Source organism: Gymnodraco acuticeps, unplaced genomic scaffold, assembly GCF_902827175.1.
Source record: "Gymnodraco acuticeps unplaced genomic scaffold, fGymAcu1.1, whole genome shotgun sequence".
In the NCBI taxonomy this organism is placed as follows: domain Eukaryota; kingdom Metazoa; phylum Chordata; class Actinopteri; order Perciformes; family Bathydraconidae; genus Gymnodraco; species Gymnodraco acuticeps.
In genome coordinates this window covers 345,135-365,728 of record NW_022989747.1, presented here as the reverse complement: position 1 = coordinate 365,728, position 20,594 = coordinate 345,135, and the positions used below count along the sequence as shown (strand labels likewise).

General features: G+C 42.2%; 1 protein-coding gene across 1 annotated transcript in view; it reads left to right on the top strand.

Moving 5' to 3' along the window:
* Window positions 1–598: 598 nt before the first annotated feature.
* The window catches only part of cblb (Cbl proto-oncogene B, E3 ubiquitin protein ligase), a 59,141-nt gene continuing 39,145 nt past the window's right edge, over window positions 599–20,594 (top strand). Inside the window, 3 exon segments of the mRNA XM_034213293.1 lie at window positions 599–810; window positions 1,545–1,722; window positions 16,188–16,438. Of these exon segments, the coding sequence (XP_034069184.1) occupies window positions 1,555–1,722; window positions 16,188–16,438 (419 nt within the window). The 5' untranslated portion in view covers window positions 599–810; window positions 1,545–1,554.

The window sequence follows — 20,594 nt, the reverse complement described above, 5'->3', positions numbered from 1 at the left end:
GGGGATGTGCATTCACGTGCACGTGTGCAAATTCATGTGCTCAACGTATACAGCTGGTGTCAAAATATTCGATTGTAGTCAATAATATAGCAAACAGCTAAATACAAAGGAACACAGATTTATTTTTAAATCATTAAAACGCTCACGAGGGAAACATTCAGGAACACGTTGTTTATTATTATGACATCAGCCGTCAACTTTGTCCGTGGTGCTGATCCAGAGACTGCATATAATGTAAAGCTGTTCTCCCGTGTCAGAGCTGCCTGTGTGGGGTGCCATTGCGTAGATCGGTTCCTGGAAAATAATGTTTCATCCTGCCGACCCGCCTCCGGCCAACAGCACTGACACAAAACCGGAAGCCCCCACCATGCCTTCACATTAAAGGAATAACATGTATCATTGTTGAGCGAAAGGATCTTTAATGGGGAGATTACAACACTACTAACCTGAAACACTTAATTGAACAACACAATGTAATAACATGTGAGTATGTAGAACCAAAATGCAAATCCAATGTAGCCTATGTTTGGTTGGTAGCTGTGTGGAAGCTTTATTTTGAAATGTGCAGCTGGATGTGTATCTATGATAGCTAGCTTCACATTGAGGGGCTGTAGGAAGCACCCTGTCGAGAGCGACCAGCTCAACTGCTTTAAAGACGTCTAAAACATGGAGGGTTGTTCTAAGTAAGGGATTACACGCTGGATACTTTCTGCCTCTCTCCACCTCTGGACCTCCGGACACTCCTTCAGTGTGTGTGCTGCATGTGGACCGAGAGGACCGGGATCCCAGCAGACATCCCCTGGTGGTTTAGTAAGTTAGGACTTGTGTTTTTCCACGCTATTGATCCGTTCTGTTAGTTCCTGTTTAAAACACTTACTGTAGGACCGTGAGTTGGATCGTTAACGTTGGCTCGGTCACAGTCGGGGGGGGGGGGGGGGCGGTTATACTATCTTAATAACCCTCTTTTACACCAGATCAACACAACAAGACCAGCAGACCAATCTGGTTACAGTTTAAAATTGAATGAAACATATTGGTTTGATAATTACATGATCGTCAGTGGACAAAAACGTTCCCGAGGGAAGACAATAGAAAGCATTTAGGAAGGGGACACTGTCTTGTCAAGGACCAGAAACACACGCACTAAAGTATGGAGGACACATCGTTTTCACATTTAAAAAAAGTTTTGGTTTCGTATACGCCGCTGGACTGTAGGTGAAAGAGAGTATCCGTCGGAACAGTCCTACCAGCACATTCTATAACCAGGAACATCTGGAGAGAAACAGAAAGACCCCAGTGAGGGCGCTGGGGCGGGGTCTCAGCACTGATGTTAATGGTGCCTGGGGGTTACTTTTGTTAACGCACTAAAACATATAAAGCTATTTTTCCTTTCATGTAAAAGTTGAATAATTCTGTCTAAAAAACTATTGACAATAATACTCACACAGAACAAAACAGTCAAAGAGTGACTGGATAGGAACAACTGTATCTGATGTATAAGTTGAAAAAAGGGAACTGTCTCTTATCATCATTGTTTGGCTCAGTGTTTAGGACATGGCAACTGCTCTCAGTGGACGAAACCCTGGGGGGAGAGGACCCAACCGAAGCAAGGGCCGGATTTTAGGAATCATTGATGCTATCCAGGATGCAGTGGGGCCACCGAAGCAAGCAGCTGCTGACCGGAGGACTGTGGAGAAGACCTGGAAACTCATGGATAAAGTTGTAAGTTGGGAGTGATGAAGCTTGTCTGCTGCATGCTGGGAGGCACTTTGTTATAGATGCACATGGAAGGTAGAGCAAATGCTAATATGTAATTACAGTATGTGTTCTTTGATCATGTTTTTATGGTGTATTCAATACATGCAAATATATGTTTCATATCCTCTAATTTTCTAAATCAAGGAGAGTCGTTAATTGTCTCTGACACTATGATAACTAATTGTTGATGTGAAAAAGAACAGCAGAACACTGATTTGTTTAACCGCATTCCACCGGATACTAAAGAGAGAAGTGTGTCTTTGCAATAAAGATAATAAATAGTCCAGCAGCAAGTCCTCAAAAAAGGCTTTTAGTTTTCGAGATACCCCTACCCGAGGTAGAACAAATGACAACAATGATTTTCTTATCTTTAGGGTTTCCTATTAATTAAATTGATTGTTGTCAAATTGTATTTTGGGGCAAAAAAATGTTTTTTTTGGTTATTCTTTAGAACTACCCCAATCCCTGAAAAAGAGCCAAATTAGACCAGGCCGAATGTGGGAAAGGTGACAAAAAAGCCCATAACTTGAGAGTGACCTCTCTTTTCCTCTTCAAATTTGCTGAGGTATGAACCAGGTGGCTGTCCTACATCACCAAATAGTCAGACAATTATTTAACTAAGACAATACTGAATTATAGTCCTGTAAACTTAGCTTTAGTTTAGACGGAAATTGTACTTTTTGGTGATAGGAACATAGGACTCAATCATTTTTCTCTCATTTATCAGAAAATCAGAAATCCCTAAAAAATATACCATTCCTGAATTGTCTAGGGTGCTATTGAACACTAACCAGTAGGTGCTATTGAACACTAACCAGTAGGTGCTATTGAACACTAACCAGTAGTTGTATGGACATATCTGGTACAGTTCTATTGCAAATGAGATTTCTTTAGACATAGGCCTACCTCTTCTCTGATACAGTCACATTCTGAATGGAGGAGAAGTGGCACAATAGCCTATAAGTTAAGAATGCTCACTCTGATGGTCATTATATTTGGAGAGGGAAATACCAGGTGGCTGAACTACATCACCAAATAGTCAGAATAGAGTAACCCAATACAATAAAGTGTATTAGTTCTAAATTGCAAGCCTCTAAAACATAGGTGTAAATAGTACAGGTTTTATTGAAACTGGAAACTTAATTCAAAGTACAGTATACAAGTCATCAAATAATTCTGTGAGAGGTCAAGTATATAGATACTAGAATATAATGTTAAACGTCAGGTTCCTCAGAAACGTTAGGGGACACATGTTGACATTGTGCACAGCAGGTGCAGAGCTCCGTACAGGGAAGGCCAACAGAGAGGCACTGGCACTTTCCACTCTCTTCACACTTTGCATCTTTGCAATACAAGTGAGTAATGTCTCTCACTTCTGTAGGTGCTGTTTTTTTTTGTAAATAGCACTGGTTGAATGGCCCCATCTCTGACAATCCACCCCTTGCCAATAGGACTCCATAACAAGGGTTTGGGTTCGGCCTGTGACACCATATTGCTGTCTGAAACATTGCTCTTTACATGTTGTTGAAATGCATCTTCTGTTGGCGGTAGATCTTCAGAGGCTGCATCTGTTCTTGATGCAATTATGAACCTCAGTTCATCCAAGTTTGTGCATCAGTCCAATTTCCTTTTTTCCATATAGCAGAAGCGCAAATTCTCTTGCGACTGGCAAAGACTCTTCCAAGCTGGCAGAGAGTCCAAAATGGGCCAGATCTTTGAGCTCGCTCAGATGGGTCTTGAGTTTGGTGAATGCTGTTGTCTTTCCTATTCTGTACAAACTACTTGTTGTGCCACAGCCAGTGAGTGCATGACATGCTGGTAGACATCATTGTAGTTGCCGCCCAGCTTCAGGACCATCTCCAACTAAACGGCCACAGCACTGAAACAGCTCTGGTCAGGGTCACAAACGACCTGCTGATGGCGGCTGACACTGGTTCCCCATCTCTCCTCATCCTCCTGGATCTGACTGCAGAATTCAACACTGTCAGCCATAACATCCTCCTTCAGCGCCTCCAATACACCATCGGACTCTCTGACTCCGCCCTGAGCTGGTTCCAGTCCTACCTGTCTGGAAGAACAGAGTACGTCTTCTTGGGAGGTGCGAGGTCCCAGACACACCCTGTCACCTGTGGTGTCCCTCAAGGATCGGTCCTCAGGCCCACTCTGTTCACCCTGTACACTCTGCCCCTTGGCCGTGTCATCAGCCAGCATGGAATATCATTCCATTGCTACGCTGATGACACGCAGCTATATATAAAGACAGATTCTATCCCACATGGTTCCTCACTGTCACCATCATCATCACCGTTCCCATCAACATCCTTTAACACCTGCATTGAGGAGATAAAGGCTTGGATGCAACAAAACTTCCTGCAGCTAAATAGCTCCAAAACAGAAGCTATTTTAGTTGGTGCACCAAACCAGGTCCAGTCATCCCCCATAACTCACATCACCTTTTATGGCCAAAACATACCCCTCTCCACAGCAGTTACCAACCTGGGTGTAAGATTTGACCGACATCTGACCTTTGACACCCACATCAAACACCTGTGCAAATCCTCCTACTACCACCTCAGGAACATTGCAAAAATCCTGTCAGATGCTGAACAACTGGTCCATGCCTTCGTTTCCTCAAGGCTTGACTATTGTAACGCTCTCCTCATCGGGACTCCTAGCGGGAGCCTTCAGAAGCTCCAATATGTACAGAACAGTGCCGCTAGGATCCTGATGAGGGTGAGAAAGTACAACCACATCACACCCGTCCTTCATTCCCTCCACTGGCTTCCTGTCTCATTCAGGATTGAATACAATATCTCACTGCTCGCCCATCAGTGCATCCACGGGAACGCTCCTTCATACCACATCACAAACCTCCACACGCAACCTCCGCTCCACAACAAACCATCTGCTTCGCCCCCCCAGGACCAAACTCTGCACAATGGGGGATCGGGCTTTCTGTGCAGCTGCTCCTCACCTGTGGAATTCCCTCCCAGACCACCTGAGGACTCCACAGACCACTGAAGCCTTTAAGAAAGGCCTAAAAACTATTTTTTAGGCAAAAGTGGAGATCTGTAATGAGGACCCAGCTCTGAAGAATAACACAAACGTGTTATAACCTAAAGCAAAACAAATGTAACAAACTACAGGAAGTACTTGAGGAGTAGTGGAAACAAGACTGCACTGTGCATGTTTGTGAGCAACTACATTGTCACTGCTGCCCCACAGAGACTACACTCAGGATTTGACGAAGGGGAGGAGGTGAAGAGCATCTGCACAGCAGGAGTCAGCAGTTTGACATCACAGTGATCAGGAGGAGGCAGTCACAAGGATGGTGCTCCATGCCATACATCTTGCAGAGTCATATTCCCGCATCATTGTGAGGTCTGATGACACAGGTGTGGAAGTACTGCTCATATATTATGCAAGCAAATACATGTTTGGTTAATCTCTAGTGTACATGCATGCAGGCCATGGAATGAGAGAGAGATATGTCCCCATCAACACCATATGTGAGAACATTGGAAAATACATGTCTAACTGTCTACCAGCATGTCGTGCACTCACTGGCTGTGGCACAACAAGTAGTACAGAATAGGAAAGACAATCAGCATCAGCAGGTCGTTTGTGACTCTGACCTGAGCTGTTTCAGTGCTGTGGGCGAAACGGAAACCGGACTGGAATTTCTCAGAGGCCGTTTAGTTGGAGATGGTCCTGAAGCTGGGCGGCAACTACATGTCTAACTGTCTACCAGCATGTCATACACTCACTGGCTGTGGCACAACAAGTAGTTTGTACAGAATAGGAAAGACAACAGCATTCACCAAACTCAAGACCCATCTGAGCGAGCTCAAAGATCTGGCCCATTTTGGACTCTCTGCCAGCTTGGAAGAGTCTTTGCCAGTCGCAAGAGAATTTGCGCTTCTGCTATATGGAAAAAATGAAATTGGACTGGAAGATCTGCCGCCAACAGAGGATGCATTTCAACAACATGTAAAGAGCAATGTTTCAGACAGCGATATGGTGTCACAGCCGAACCCAAACCCTTGTTATGGAGTCCTTTTGGCAAGGGGTGGATTGTCGGAGATGGGGACATTCAACCAGGGGACACATTGACAGAATGTCAACATGTGTCCCCTAACGTTTCTGAGGAACCTGACATTTAACATTATATTCTAGTATCTATATACTTGACCTCTCACAGAATGATTTGATGACTTGTATACTGTACTTTGAATTAAGTTTCCAGTTTCAATAAAACCTGTACTATTTACACCTATGTTTTAGAGGCTTGCAATTTAGAACTAATACACTTTCTTGTATTGGGTTACTCTATTCTGACTATTTGGTGATGTAGTTCAGCCACCTGGTATTTCCCTCTCCAAATATAATGACCATCAGAGTGAGCATTCTTAACTTATAGGCTATTGTGCCACTTCTCCTCCATTCAGAATGTGACTGTATCAGAGAAGAGGTAGGCCTATGTCTAAAGAAATCTCATTTGCAATATAACTGTACCAGATATTTCCATACAACTACTGGTTAGTGTTCAATAGCACCTAATGGTTAGTGTTCAATAGCACCTACTGGTTAGTGTTCAATAGCACCTGCTGGTTAGTGTTCAATAGCACCCTAGACAATTCAGGAATGGTATATTTTTTAGGGATTTCTGTTTTTCTGATAAATGAGAGAAAAGTGATTGAGTCCTATGTTCCTATCTCCAAAAAGTACAATTTCCGTCTAAACTAAAGCTAAGTTTACAGGACTATAATTCAGTATTTTGTTAGTTGAAATAATTGTCTGACTATTTGGTGATGTAGGACAGCCACCTGGTTCATACCTCAGCAAATCTAAAGAGGATAAGAGAGGTCACTCTCAAGTTATGGGCTTTTTGGTCACCTTTCCCATATTCGGCCTGGTCTAATTTGGCTCTTTTTCAGGGATTGGGGTAGTTCTAAAGAATAACCAAAAAAACATTTTTTTCCCCAAAATAAAATGTGACAACAATCAATTTCATTAATGGGAAACCCTAAAGATAAGAAAAATCCTTGTTGTCATTTGTTCTACCTCGGGTAGGGGTATCTCAAAATCTGAGGGCCCTTCCTGCTGGACTAAAAGTAATACGATACATTATGGTATACTTTATTGTCCTTGTAAGGCAATCTGTTCCGGACCCTCTCTTGCAGTTCTACACACATTAAAAAAATCATACATACTACATGGTACCATGGGCGTAGGAAGCATCCTGAATGTGGGGGGGGACATTTTTAACGAAAACAAAAATTGATTTCCGGTATTCTGGATACTAAACCTTGAGTTTATGTTCTAAAACATAATATTTGCATTGTGTATCATATGTTGACGCCGGGCTGTGTTTCAAAGCACTTGACTACACTCTCTGCCATTGTGTGTAAATAAATTACAATGATTTGAGGGTGCATTCAAACAATCAATCAATCAATGTTTATTTATATAGCCCAATATCACAAATGTTACATTTGTCTCAGTGGTCTTCACAGTACAGAATATCAGTATGACAATACGACACCCTCTGTCCTTAGACCCTCACATCGTACAAGGAAACACTTCCTGAGAAAACCCACAGTTTAAGGGGAAAATGGGAGAAACCTCAGGGAGAGCAACAGAGGAGGGATCCCTCTCCCAGGACGGACAGACGTGCAATAGATGCCGTGTGTAAATCGAAAAGATAATACATTTACAACATAGGTAGTCCAAATGTTTGGAAATGCATGTGTGTATAATAGGAAGATGAATCCACGAGGATGTCAGCAATCTTGTGGGAGCCATCAGTGAAGTAGTATGGTGAGAGTCTGGCAGGACCGCAGAGACAGGTTCAGCTACGACTCGAAGTCCAGGACTCAGATCCAGTGCTCAGGATAGAGGATCCAGGACACACGACCACAGCAACAGGATTAGCCTCGACTCAGGATCCCGGCGTATATATGGACACAAAAAAGAGATTTGGGGGAAACTGGGTTAATCGGAACATGAGAGTACACAGGTACAAACAGCCAGAAAGACGGAGTAAGGTGCCTCCCTCAACAGTCCAAGCCTATAGCAGCTAAACTAACGTGTCTACATACATGCACTCCCTTATGATAGGTTGAGGGAAAAGGATAGCAAGTAAGAAGTAGGAAACAGAGGTGGAGAGGCACACACAGGGAAAAAGGTCCCCATTGGAACCTGAATTTGTCAGAGGTAGGAGTGGGTCAGTGACTACGTTCCACACTCCCCGGCCGGGCTAGGCGTTCTCTGCAACCTGTTACCCTCTAATAAACCTCGAGAGGTCATAGAGGGGAAAGGTTTTGGATAAAGTTTTAAATATAAGATCTACGTTTTTAGGATTTAAGTGAAAGAGTAAGAACTAAAATGTATAGGTGAAGAGGCACAACGTATCTACGTCAATGCACTCTTATTACATTATTTTATTGTATCACTATAAGCTTTATCAAAAAGGAAGGTCTTAAGCGTACTCTTAAAAACGGATAGGCTGTCTGCTGCCCGAACACAAACTGGAAGCTGATTCCACAAATGTGGAGCTTGATAAGAAAAGGCTCTGGCTCCCATTGTACTTTTAGAGACTCTAGGAACAACCAACAACCCTGCATTCTTGGAACGCAATGCCCTAGTAGGACAATAGGGTAGGGCTGTGCAATTAATCGTATTTTAATCGCGATTACGATTATGGCTTGCAACGATTATGAAAACAGCATAATTGACAAAATACGATTATTTTGCTGGGTGCGCTTTCGCCCCTCCCTAAAAGCCCACTCGGCCACGTGGGAGTGACATGTGTTGTGAGTGTTCAGCGCGAGCGAAGATGTCAGAACAAGAGCAGCAACTCGTTAAAAAGAAGGGTAAAACTATTTCCACTATTTGCAAGTACTTTGCCATTACATTTCACATCGCTAAAGATATGTGCCCAGTTAGCACTGTTAGCAACCAGGGCTTTAAGCAACTTGTCAACACGTTCGACAAGCGTTACGTGATGCCGTCTCGGTATTATTTCAGCAGGTCTGCGCTGCCTGCGCTATATGACAAATGCCGTGGGGAAGTTGAGAGAGATGTGGCTTCAGCTGACTACTTTGTTACCACAACAGACCTATGGTCTATCCTAGAGGTGCCCAACCAGCCGATCGCGAGATGTGTCTAAAAATAGAACAACAATATTCTGTTTTATCGTTAATGTCCTGTAACATAATCTTCCTGTGCCAGAATAATGTACTTGAACGCATCAAAGCTTTGTGATTGGCCGGCGTCACCCCATGTGTCGGGGCGTGGCTGAGGGTCTTCAGTACAGGTGGCAATATTGTCACCTGCCTGCGCTCATCTCTGAAACCAGACCATGTAAACAGGCTGTTGTTTCTTGCAAAAAATCTTTAAGAGATGACACGAGCAGCCCTACCAGCATTTGCCATGGTGGCCAACACATTTTTATTTGGTCTTAAATTGTAGTTCAACATTTATTTTCTGTTACTTCTGGACCATGACGGTTGGCCAGCCTTCAACGTTTAACTGAGTGGAATATGTTGAATATGTTTTACCAACATGTTGGCTATATGTTAAGGAGTTTTCAGGTTGTGACAGTGCACTGCATCATATTTGATTTAATTTATTTTGGTCTAATTTATTTTTATTTATCATATTAATAATATATGTTTAGTATGGTTTTGGAAGTGCGCTCCAACATATTTGTTGATCTTGTTTATTGGTAAAATATTATTTGTTTTAAAGTTCAATAAATGGTCAATGAATAATTGTCAAAATAATCGTGATATCAATTATTGACCCAAATAATTGTGATTATGATTTTTGCCATAATCGCACAGCCCTACAGTAGGGTATAATGAGTTCTTTAAGGTAAGATGGCGCCTGCCCATTAAGGGCTTTGTAGGCGAGAAGAAGAATTTTAAATTATATCCTGTGTTCTATAGGGAGCCAGTGTAAGGCAGCCAGAACAGGAGTAATGTGGTCCCTTTTCCTAACTCTGGTTAGTACACGAGCTGCAGCATTTTGAATCAGCTGAAGCGACTTGACTGACTTCTTGGTACACCCTGATAATAAAGAGTTACAATAATCCAGCCTAGAAGTAACAAATGCATGGACTAGTTTCTCTGCATCGTTTTGAGGCAAGATATGCCTAATTTTGGCAATGTTGCGTAGATGGAAGTAGGCGGTCCTTGAGATTGATTTTATGTGGGCGTTAAAGGATAAATCCTGATCAAATATAACACCAAGATTCCTTACAGTCTCACTGGAGACCAAATTAATGCCATCCATAACTAGTATATCTTTAAATAGTTTGTTTCGTAGATTCTTTGGGCCGAGTACAATAACTTCAGTTTTGGTCGTGTTTAACAGCAAAAATGTTAAGGTCATCCACGTTTTTAAGTCCTTGAGGCAGTCTTGAATTTTATTTAGGTGATTGGTTTCATCAGGCTTGATGGATAAATATAGTTGAGTATCATCCGCATAACAGTGGGAATTTACAGAATGATTCCTTATAATATTGCCTAGCGGAAGCATATATAGTGTGAACAAAATAGGTCCAAGTACTGAGCCCTGTGGCACTCCATGGCTAACTTTGGTTTGCATGGAAGATTCATCGTTGACACGTACAAACTGAGAGTGTTCAGATAGATAGGACCTAAACCAGCCTAAAGCAGTTCCCTGTATGCCAACTAATGGCGCGTTTCCACTGCAGCTCGCTTTAAGCGTGCCGAGCCGTGCTTGGCCCGTTTTTGGTTGCGTTTCCACTTGGCCTAGTTTTGGCCCGGGGCGACTGTGGCTGCGAGGGAGTGCGGTCGTCTTTCAACCAGAAGGTTGTGGGTTCGATCCCAGCCCATGCAGTCAACATGTCGATGTATCCTTGGGCAAGATACTTAACCCTGAGTTGCTCCCGATGGCATGGCCAACGGTGTGTGAATGTTAGGTCCTAGAGCAAGTGGTACTGCTCTGTATGAATGGGTGTGAATGGGTGAATGACATGTAGTATGTAAAGCGCTTTGAGGGGTCGTAAAGACTGGATAAAGCACTATATAAGTACAGTCCATTTACCATTTCACCTTTTTTCTGGCCCGACTAAATCGTGGTTCTAGGGCCAGGAACAACCAGGCTGAGTATGCTAAACTAGAGAGAGAATCGCTGGCAAGGGGGCTACAACTACAACAAGATGAACATATTTGACCATGATTTAATTGTAATATACGTTTCAAAATGATGCCGAAGTAACAACATACAGATACCGGTTAGTAAAAACCATGAAATAATGCTTTGACAAGTCTGCAGACAGACGGCAGGCGAAAAACCCTTTTAAAATGCGTGTTTTCTAAATGTAGTTTGGCTAAGCTAACGTTATATTTGCTCCGACCGTCCACACTCACAACAACGGCCTATACAGACATAAATAAACCAGCGACTGTATTCTCCATGACACAGGCAGTCTGTGGTTTGTACTTGTTTAACTTTTGTCTAGTTTCTGAACAGATATGAGGAGCTGTGAGCTCTGAGTGCTAAGAGCTAACGGCTGTGTTGTTTTTCTGGGGCTCTCATTGAAGATGACGTCACGGCTCCGCCTACACTGCGTTACTATAGTAACTACCCCAGTTCCTAAACTGTAATGGAAGCGCAGCATTAAAGTGAGCCGGGCCTAATCAGGCCTAACCAAACCGAGCGAGGCCGAGCGAGGCCTGCAGTGGAAACGCGCCATAAGTGCTCTAGTCTTTGCAATAGGATATCATGGTCGATAGTATCAAATGCAGCACTGAGATCGAGCAAAACAAGAATAGAGACAAGTCCCTTGTCTGAGGCTATTAGAATGTCATTTGTGACTTTAACCAGAGCTGTCTCTGTGCTATGATGTGTTCTAAAGCCAGACTGAAAATCTTCAAATAAATCATTGTTTTTTAAGTAATCACACAACTGTTTTGCGACCGCTTTCTCAAGAATGTTTGAGAGGAACGGAAGATTAGAAATAGGTCTATAGTTGGCTAAAACCTCTGGATTGAGGTTGTGCTTTTTAAGAAGAGGTTTTATTTCTGCAACTTTAAATGATTGTGGAACATAGCCTGATAATAAAGACATATTCATAATATTTAATAAAGAAGAAGAATTAATGGAAAAACTTCTTTTAACAGCTTAGTTGGAATCGGGTCTAAGATACACGTTGATGGTTTAGAAGAAAAATCATTGAATTTAATTGTTCAAGGTTTATGGCTGAAAAGCATTCTAGTTTACTATCTAGTGTATTAGAACTTAGGTTTGGGAGCTGTTGATAACACTATACTGGTCAAAGGCAAGAGGTCATTAATTTTGTTTCTAAGAGTAACAATTTTATCGTTAAAAAAGCACATCAAATCATTGCTACTGAGTGCTATGGGAATAGAAGGCTCAATCGAGCTGTGGCTTTCTGTCAGCCTGGCTACAGTGCTGAAAAGAAATCTTGCATTATTCTTATTCTCATCTATTAATGAAGAGTAGTAGGCTGCTCTCGCTTTACGCAATGCTTTCTTATATTCATTGAGAGTAATATGCCAAATTAAACGAGATTCTTCAAGTTTAGTGGAACGCCATATCCTTTCAAGTTGTCTCGACTTTTGCTTTATTTTGCGGGTTTCGGCATTATGCCATGGAGCTAATCTATGTTGTTTTATTTTCTTGTTTTTCAAAGGAGCAACAGAGTCTAATTTTATTCGCAGCGCATCTGTAGCACTATCAACAACATGATCAATTTGGGGTGGTGTACATTTTGTATAAGTTTCCTTCCTTACATGCAGACATGCTATCGAGTTAAGTATTGGTGGAATCTCTTCCTTAAATTTGGTTATAGCACTAACAGATAGGTTTCTGCTGCAGGAGCTTTTGACTAGCATTGTGGATTTACAGTTTGAAAGTGAGCATAGCCTAGGATGTATGGAGTCAGATCAGTCTCAATATTAATAAATGCACACAAGGATTCACAAATGTATTTCGGGATTTATATATAAATGACTCTCTCCACAAAAATATTTTTCAATGCACACAAAAATATTTATTGTTGCATATAAATGTAAAAAAATCCACAGATAAAAAAAGTTTCACAAATATAGGCATATTTCTGACATATAAATGTTTCTTGTTTTAAGTAATGTAAAAGAAAACCACAATTAGTTATAATTTCCATAGTTTCCTGTTAAAAAAATATGCATTTGTCATTTCCGTCAGGGAAGTCTCAAAAAAACAAAACACAAATGCAGAGGTTCACAAGAAAAGCAGTTTAAATGCCCATTTTTTGTACATTTATATTCAACAATAAATATGTGTGAGTGCGTTGAGAGATATTGTTGTGGAGAGTCATTTATATATAAATCGCAAAATACTTTTGTGAATCCTTCTGTGAGCATTTATTAATATTGAGACTGATCTGACTCCATACAGATGTTAAGTTCACCTAGGAATGGTATCATTGACTTAAATGTTGCTCTTCTGTCTATATTGGTCATATGATGCCCCTTGACTGAAATGCTTCCTGTTCAATATCCCCACTGATTTCCTTAACATTCTGGGATGAGAGTCCACATCACAATTGACTCTAAACTGTAATTTCCCTTTCATCACTCACTTCAGCAATAGACCTCTCTCCACTGTCCCTGTGTTCTGCCTCTGACTCACTCTCAAGCGCCTAGATGTCAAGAGAGGTGGTGAAGTGATCATTATTTATTGAGCAGTATACTCTTTCACATTGAATCATAACAAGTCATACTGAATGTAAATACAACTGACTCTAAAGTAAGTCCCAGTCTGTGACATTGGACATTTTGAAGACTCAAAGTCCCAAGCAGTAGGTAGAATATTAGCTATCTATGTAATGTGCACAGAAAATAAACAGTTAACTGAATACTGGGATGGAAATGGCCTATAAGTACTCAGTAAAACATAAACACACACAAAAAGCTTCTGAATGATAAGAAGTATAATTAAAACATAATGCACATTACCATTTTGAGAGAGAGTACATTACATTACATTACATTTAAATGACACTTTTATCCAAAGCGACTTACAATAAGTGCGTTCGACCAACAAAATACAAACTTGAAGAAAACAGAATCATATAAGTACATCAGGTTTCACAGAGCAAAAACATTTCAAGTGCTACTCAACTGGCTTTAGATAAGCCAGTCCTTTATTAGTATATAAGTGCTTTGTTAATAGTTATATCGCTCGAAGTGGAGTCGAAAGAGATGAGTTTTCAGTTTGCGCCGGAAGGTGTGTAAGCTATCTGCTGTCCTGATGTCAATGGGGAGCTCATTCCACCATCCTGGAGCCAGGACAGCAAACCCACGTGTTTTTGCTGATGGGAACTTGGGTCCCCTTCGCAGCGAGGGTGCAGCGAGCCGTTTGGTTGATGCAGAGCGGAGTGCACGTGCTGGGGTGTACGGTTTAACCATGTCCTGGATGAAGGAAGGGCCAGATCCATTCGCAGCATGGTACGCAAGTACCATTGTCTTGAAGTGGATTCTAGCAGTTACCGGAAGCCAGTGAAGGGAGCGGAGGAGCGGAGTGGTGTGGGAACATTTAGGAAGGTTGAAGACCAGACGAGCCGCTGCATTCTGGATGAGCTGCAGAGGTCGAGTACCTTAAAGAACTCAGAAAATAATCTCTTATCGAACTGAGGCTCCAGTAAAACACACTGACTGCGTCTACATGGACATCGTGGTGTTTACATGAGCACAGAGAGATGGGGTTATTCATGTTCCCTGTGTACATGATAAATACTAGTAACCTGGCATTTCAATGCCTTTTCTCATCTAAACTATTCAGTATTTGTATCTCTCTATCATGACATAAAGACGAAACTCCTCTCCAGAAGTGAGACGCCGCCGCCATCACTGTTAACTGATCAACTTACTTTCCTCTTCTTTGAATTTTTTTTTCTTATGTCCATGGTGTCTGGGGGAGAAAACATATCAAACCAAGAGATCGTCAGCTTTGATTTTTGCTGTATTAACCATTTCCTGAACACTTGGTGTGTGTGCCTTACCTCCGCTACCGGCATCGCTTCATACAACAGATCTGAGCTGTCCAACTATGACAACACTCCTTGAACATGTGCGCTATGTGAGAATCTGCCTTGGTACAAAGTAGCAGTGAAAACATGGTACGGAGTTTCATTGATTTGGGCATTCTCTCAATAAGCAAGTGGAATGGATTTGATAGTGAAGCACTGACACAGCGCTCTACAAAGTGCGGCGAGTGGATAGACCGATTCACGGACTTTCCGCATAGTAAAAGTGGGGGGGTCTAAACTAATCATTTGAAAAAGTGGGGGGCACTTGTCCCACCCTCATATAATGGCTGCGACGCCCATGCATGGTACATAATAATATAATTTGACATCATAACACATGTCGTACAAATTAGTAAATCATTTCCATAATAGCTAGGGATGCTCCGATCGCCAATTTTGGGGCTGATCGCCGGAATCAGTATCGGCCGATACCGATCGCCGATCCGATCGAGTGGGCGGGGCCTAAATGGAAGATTTAAACATCACTTTAAATCTTGCATTTAAAGTGATGTTTAAAACTCAGTTAATGGGGCTCATTCACTAGAGCTTCCACAAACAACAATCAACTTAATTATTACATTCAAATGATGTACATTATTCAAGTTTACATTCACGGATAATAACACGGGAGAAATGAGTGGAAGCGCTCTCTTTTCCTCTCTCTCTCTCTCTCTCTCTCTCTCTCTCTCTCTCTCTCTCTCTCTCTCTCTCTCTCTCTCTCTCTCTCTCTCTCCTGACAGCCTGTCAGCATCTCATGCAGCTCACTGATCCAGTAATGAGTGACCCGACAGTGAAGAATAAATATATTTATAACTAGTTTAGCTTGTTCCAGAGGTAGATAAAATAGCTAAGTGTGTTAGGTCTAACTCTTGTGTGTTTCGCTCCGCTCACCGGTCCGGCGGGCGGAGCTGCAGGATTTCTGCTTCACACACGTTGCATACCGCTATTTTACTGTCTTTTTCGGACACCTTAAAATAATGCCAGACCGGTGAAGCCATTTTGGCGAGCTTGTTTTGCCGCACACAGAGAAAAGTGTCATGTATTTTACGTCATGCGATCGTCTCTCGCAATCGGCATGTTTAGAGAGCACCGATCGATCGGTAGAGAGTGAGTATCGGCCGATCTCGATCGGTGACCGATCGATCGAAGCATCCCTAATAATAGCTTACTCTTTACATATTTTACCATAGTTACATTTTAGAGTTTCCCTTTGAGCAGAGTAAGAGTTTGTTCAGTTAATAAGATTCAATCAATAAACATGTGATGCACCTTGATGGCAGTGCCCTCTCAAATGTGTCATGTGTTAAACAAAACATGTAAGAACATAAAACAAGCAGTAATTCATGTTTATTTTTTACCACAGGTCCGCCTCTGCCAAAATCCCAGACTCCAGCTGAAAAACAGTCCACCGTACATCCTGGATATCTTACCTGATGCCTACCAGCACCTGCGGCTCACTCTGGGAAAATATGAAGAGAACCAGAGACTCACACAGCTCAGTGAAAATGAGTTCTTCAAAGTCTACATTGATAGCCTTATGAGGAAATCTAAACGGGCCATCCGGCTTTTTAAAGAGGGAAAGGAGAGGATGTATGAGGATCAATCACAGGACAGGTAAGAGATTTTTTTTTATCTCTGTTAGTTTTTATTCTTCCCTTTTTCACTTTCTGACAATATTCATGCTATGTGGGTCACTGACTTGACCTAATTTGACCTCACAATGGAAAACCACTTTCAAATATTACAGATGAATTTACTACACAAGTTCTTAATTCAATTCAACGGACCAAGGTGCAGTCTGAACAGACCTGATTGAGCCGAAAGCAAACAGACTTGACTTTATAGAGCGGAAGCCCCTCGTAGTAAAGGGCACAAGAGTTAAAAGGGAGTTAAATAGACGGTCTGAAAGTAGTTTGAAATATTAGGCTATAGATCTGTTTATTCTGATACTGATGGTGATGATGATAGAATCTGAGGGATGAAACCCTCTTTAATGGTCACACATGCCGAGCACACAGCACACGCAGTGACTAGGGGTGTAACGGTATACGTACCCGTACCGAAATTATTCGGTACGGGCCCTTCGGTTCGGTACACGTGTGTACCGAAGATTTAACATTTTGGTTTCGCAGTTACGTACAAGGATGACGGACAAAGACAGGTGGACCGAACCAAAGCTGTTTGTCGGCATTGTTCAACTAACATTGGTTACGCGGCTGGCAATACATCAAACTTGCACACTCATTTGAAAAGGCATCACCCGAACGTGAATATCACCGGTACCAAAAGAAAAAAGACTGAAGTGCAAACCCAACTCCCACTAGCATGTAAGCCTCCACCACTCGCAGAGAGTTCAGATCGAGCCAACGCTATTACAAACGCCATATATCCTTATGTTGCCATGTTAGCAAAGCGCTACCTGGCTGTATCTGCTACCTCTGTCCCTAGAGAGGGTGTTCTCCACAGCAGGAGACATTGTTAGTGCCAGCAGATCTGCCCTTTCAGCAAGCAATGTGGACAAGTTCATCTTTCTTTAAAAAAAACATGAAAATACAATGACAAGCAAGTCCTAATGTCAAGCCGGCTGCTTAGGAACTAGTACAGTTCAAATACAGATTATTTCAGTTCATCGAAATGCTGCACCTTAATGTTTATTTTATTATATTTTGTATTTATTTGAGTGAATACATTATTCACAGTTTAATAATAATAAAACAATATATATATATATATTTTATGTTTTGTGATAATTGTTTCTGCTGTACCGAAAACGTACCGAACCGAACCGTGACCTAAAAACCGAGGTACGTACCGAACCGAAATGTTTGTGAACCGTTACACCCCTAGCAGTGACATGTGGCCTCTACATTTGACCCATCCTTGTAGTAGGAGCAGTGGGCAGCTATTGTACAGCGGCCGGGGAGCATTGAGAGTGCGGGGGGGAAGGGGGATGTTGATGATGATCCTAGGTGAGTGGTTTCACCAGGGTTACAGGAAGGAAACCACAGTAATTTGCACGCTACAACATAATACACAGATTTGGGTTTGTGGCATGTCTTCTTTTGTTCCATCCTCCCACTATGATGGAGATGTGTTAGACATGACCCTGAGTGACTCAGATTAAATAGAGAGTGGGAGGTGGAGATGGAAAAGAAGAAGAGAGGAGAGTCAGAGGGAGATTAGAGAGCAGGGGCATATTTAGCAGACAGTAAATGTTACATTCAATTTTGGTTATCTGTGTAAAGCAGCCTCAGCTGCAGCACTTGCTTTTATTGTATGCTTTATCATAGCATTTAAAAAATGGCATGTTACTGTATCACTGGGATAGTCAATTATCTATGGGCTCAGAACAGTCTCATAATACACACATGCACACAGAAGGATTCACACTTGTATTTCATGATCCTCAAAAGGATTCACACTTGTATTTCCGGATCCACACTTGTGTTTTTCAATGCACACAAATGTCCAAAATCCAAATACAGAAAAAAGTTGTACATATGTGTTTTTGATCCTCACATATTTGTTTTCCGTTTAAAACCTCTGCACCTGCAAACACAAACCGCTTTCTGTGCTTGGATCGCTGTGCATTCGTGTGTGGGTTTTTTGAGACTCTCCTGACGGTCAGCCGATTCGTACTTGTAATTTGTTCTATCTATAGCCAATCAGATGTCTCCTTCATTCTAAGCCAATCACATGAGCGCGCCCCCACGAGGGTACATTTCTTGCGTTCATGACGTAGCACTTCATATACAAATTTTGCGCTGTCCGGAGCTGACATGTCCATGTAGCCTGCCTGCAGGCGCTAATCTCAGGACCGTAGTATATTCGTCTTTATTTTTACGGTATTATTATTCAAAGATAAATAAGGAAGTGTGTGTTATATTAGATGGCAGAGAGGTTTCAGCTCCGATTATTAAATCAAAGAGGCTTAAAGGTGGGGTAGGTAATTTTGGAGAAACCAGCTCGAGTGCGCTAGAATTTGAAAATACACAACCGGAACAAATCTGCCACTTCCTTACAGAGCCCCTCCTCCAACACACACGAACGTGCACATGACCAATGAGGGCACGAGATAAGTTTGTGCACAGATGGAAGGCTGACAGGCAGGTAGGCCATCCAGTTACTTTAGCCGGGCCGGCTAAAATGATTGGTCGTGCTTTTTACAGTACTATGGCTTCCACAGATACATTTTTTTAATGGATTTTTGGTCAAAGTACTTAAGATATTCACTGGGATGTTAAGAGCAATCCATGGAATATAACAAAAAATGTATCTCGAGCCGGTTTCTCAAACTTACCTACCCAACCTTTAATGTTTTCGATTATATTATTTCACTATAGCTATGTGGATGTATCAAGGTCCAATGTTGTCAAAATTAATCAATAGCGGGTGTAACTAAAATATGTTTTTATTTATATATATATGTTATTATTAATAATAATATAAAATATTGTATTTGCGTGCATTACCTGTTCGGAAAGTGGCGCTGTACTGAGAGTGGCGATTTTATTTTGTAATTATATAATACTTGTAATAATGGTGCATTCACACCGGACGCGATGCGAATAATCGCTCGAGTTTCACGCCGGCTGTCAGCTGTGTTTACTCGCCTCATGCATCTGAGTCAGCTACTCGAGCCGTATCTGGCCGTGCAACACTTATACTGTATGCCAAAGCAGTGGCGGACTGGCCATCGGGACGTACCGAAGTGGGCTGGTCGGGCCACTCCGATCGGCCCGCTTCGGTACCGGCAGGGGCGGACTGGCCATCTGAAGTTGCTTTGACAGGCGACAGAGGTCCACCGTTTCCCCACAGCGAGGCTCCCCCCGTTGACAGTGCACTGTCTAGCACCCACGGAAAGTGGCGCTGTACCCATAGACTGTATATATAAATGAACGTAGTGTCCGTGACGTCACCCATAGGATTCTGCAGAGTTGCAGAGAAGCCATTAGTAGGCAGAGTCGGCCACTAACGGCTCGACAGTGACGTCAGAGTCTAACTCCCGCCTGCTCCAAATAAGGGCAAAGAGGTGGAGCCGAGGCGGGACCTGCTGCCTCCGAGCTGGAAGTAAACAGAGCTAGCTCAGGCTAAGAAGCTAAGCTAACATGAAATACATGCATACCAAGTTACTGCGTGGCACTTTGGTTTTGATAAAACAGTGTAGTTCCACTATATAAACTTTACATTCATAATCAAACGAGACAATCTGCAAGATAATTAGCTATTTGTTGTTATTCTTAATGCTTGTCATTCACACGTTAATAAAATAAAAATAAGTACCGATACATAGCAGAACAATTGTGGCGATGTTCAGTTTAATAAGCCTTGTTCAACATCATTCCTTTAGCTAATACTACAGCGGGCTGCAGGCGAACCAAGTCCGTGTTTCACTGCATTCCTTGATCTCCAGTTATAACGCCGGACTCCTCCGCCGGCCGAAGCTAACGGAGCCGCAGGGGGCTAGCTACGGCCGCCGGGACGCACTAGCGAGCTAGCCCCCTGCGGCTCCGTTGTGGACTCCGGCGGCCACCACTGGGATAATTGGGTACCCTTTTAACATTTGCTCCCGTTTAGCATTATGGGTGTCATAGCCATAGACTATAAAAGTCTTGAATCATAAACTAAACTGTATATGTATATATATATATATAAATCTACCCTCGTGGGGGCGCGCTCATGTGATTGGCTTAGAATTGAGGAGACATCTGATTGGCTATAAATAGAAAAAATTACAAGTACGAATCGGGTGACCATCAGGGGAGTCTCA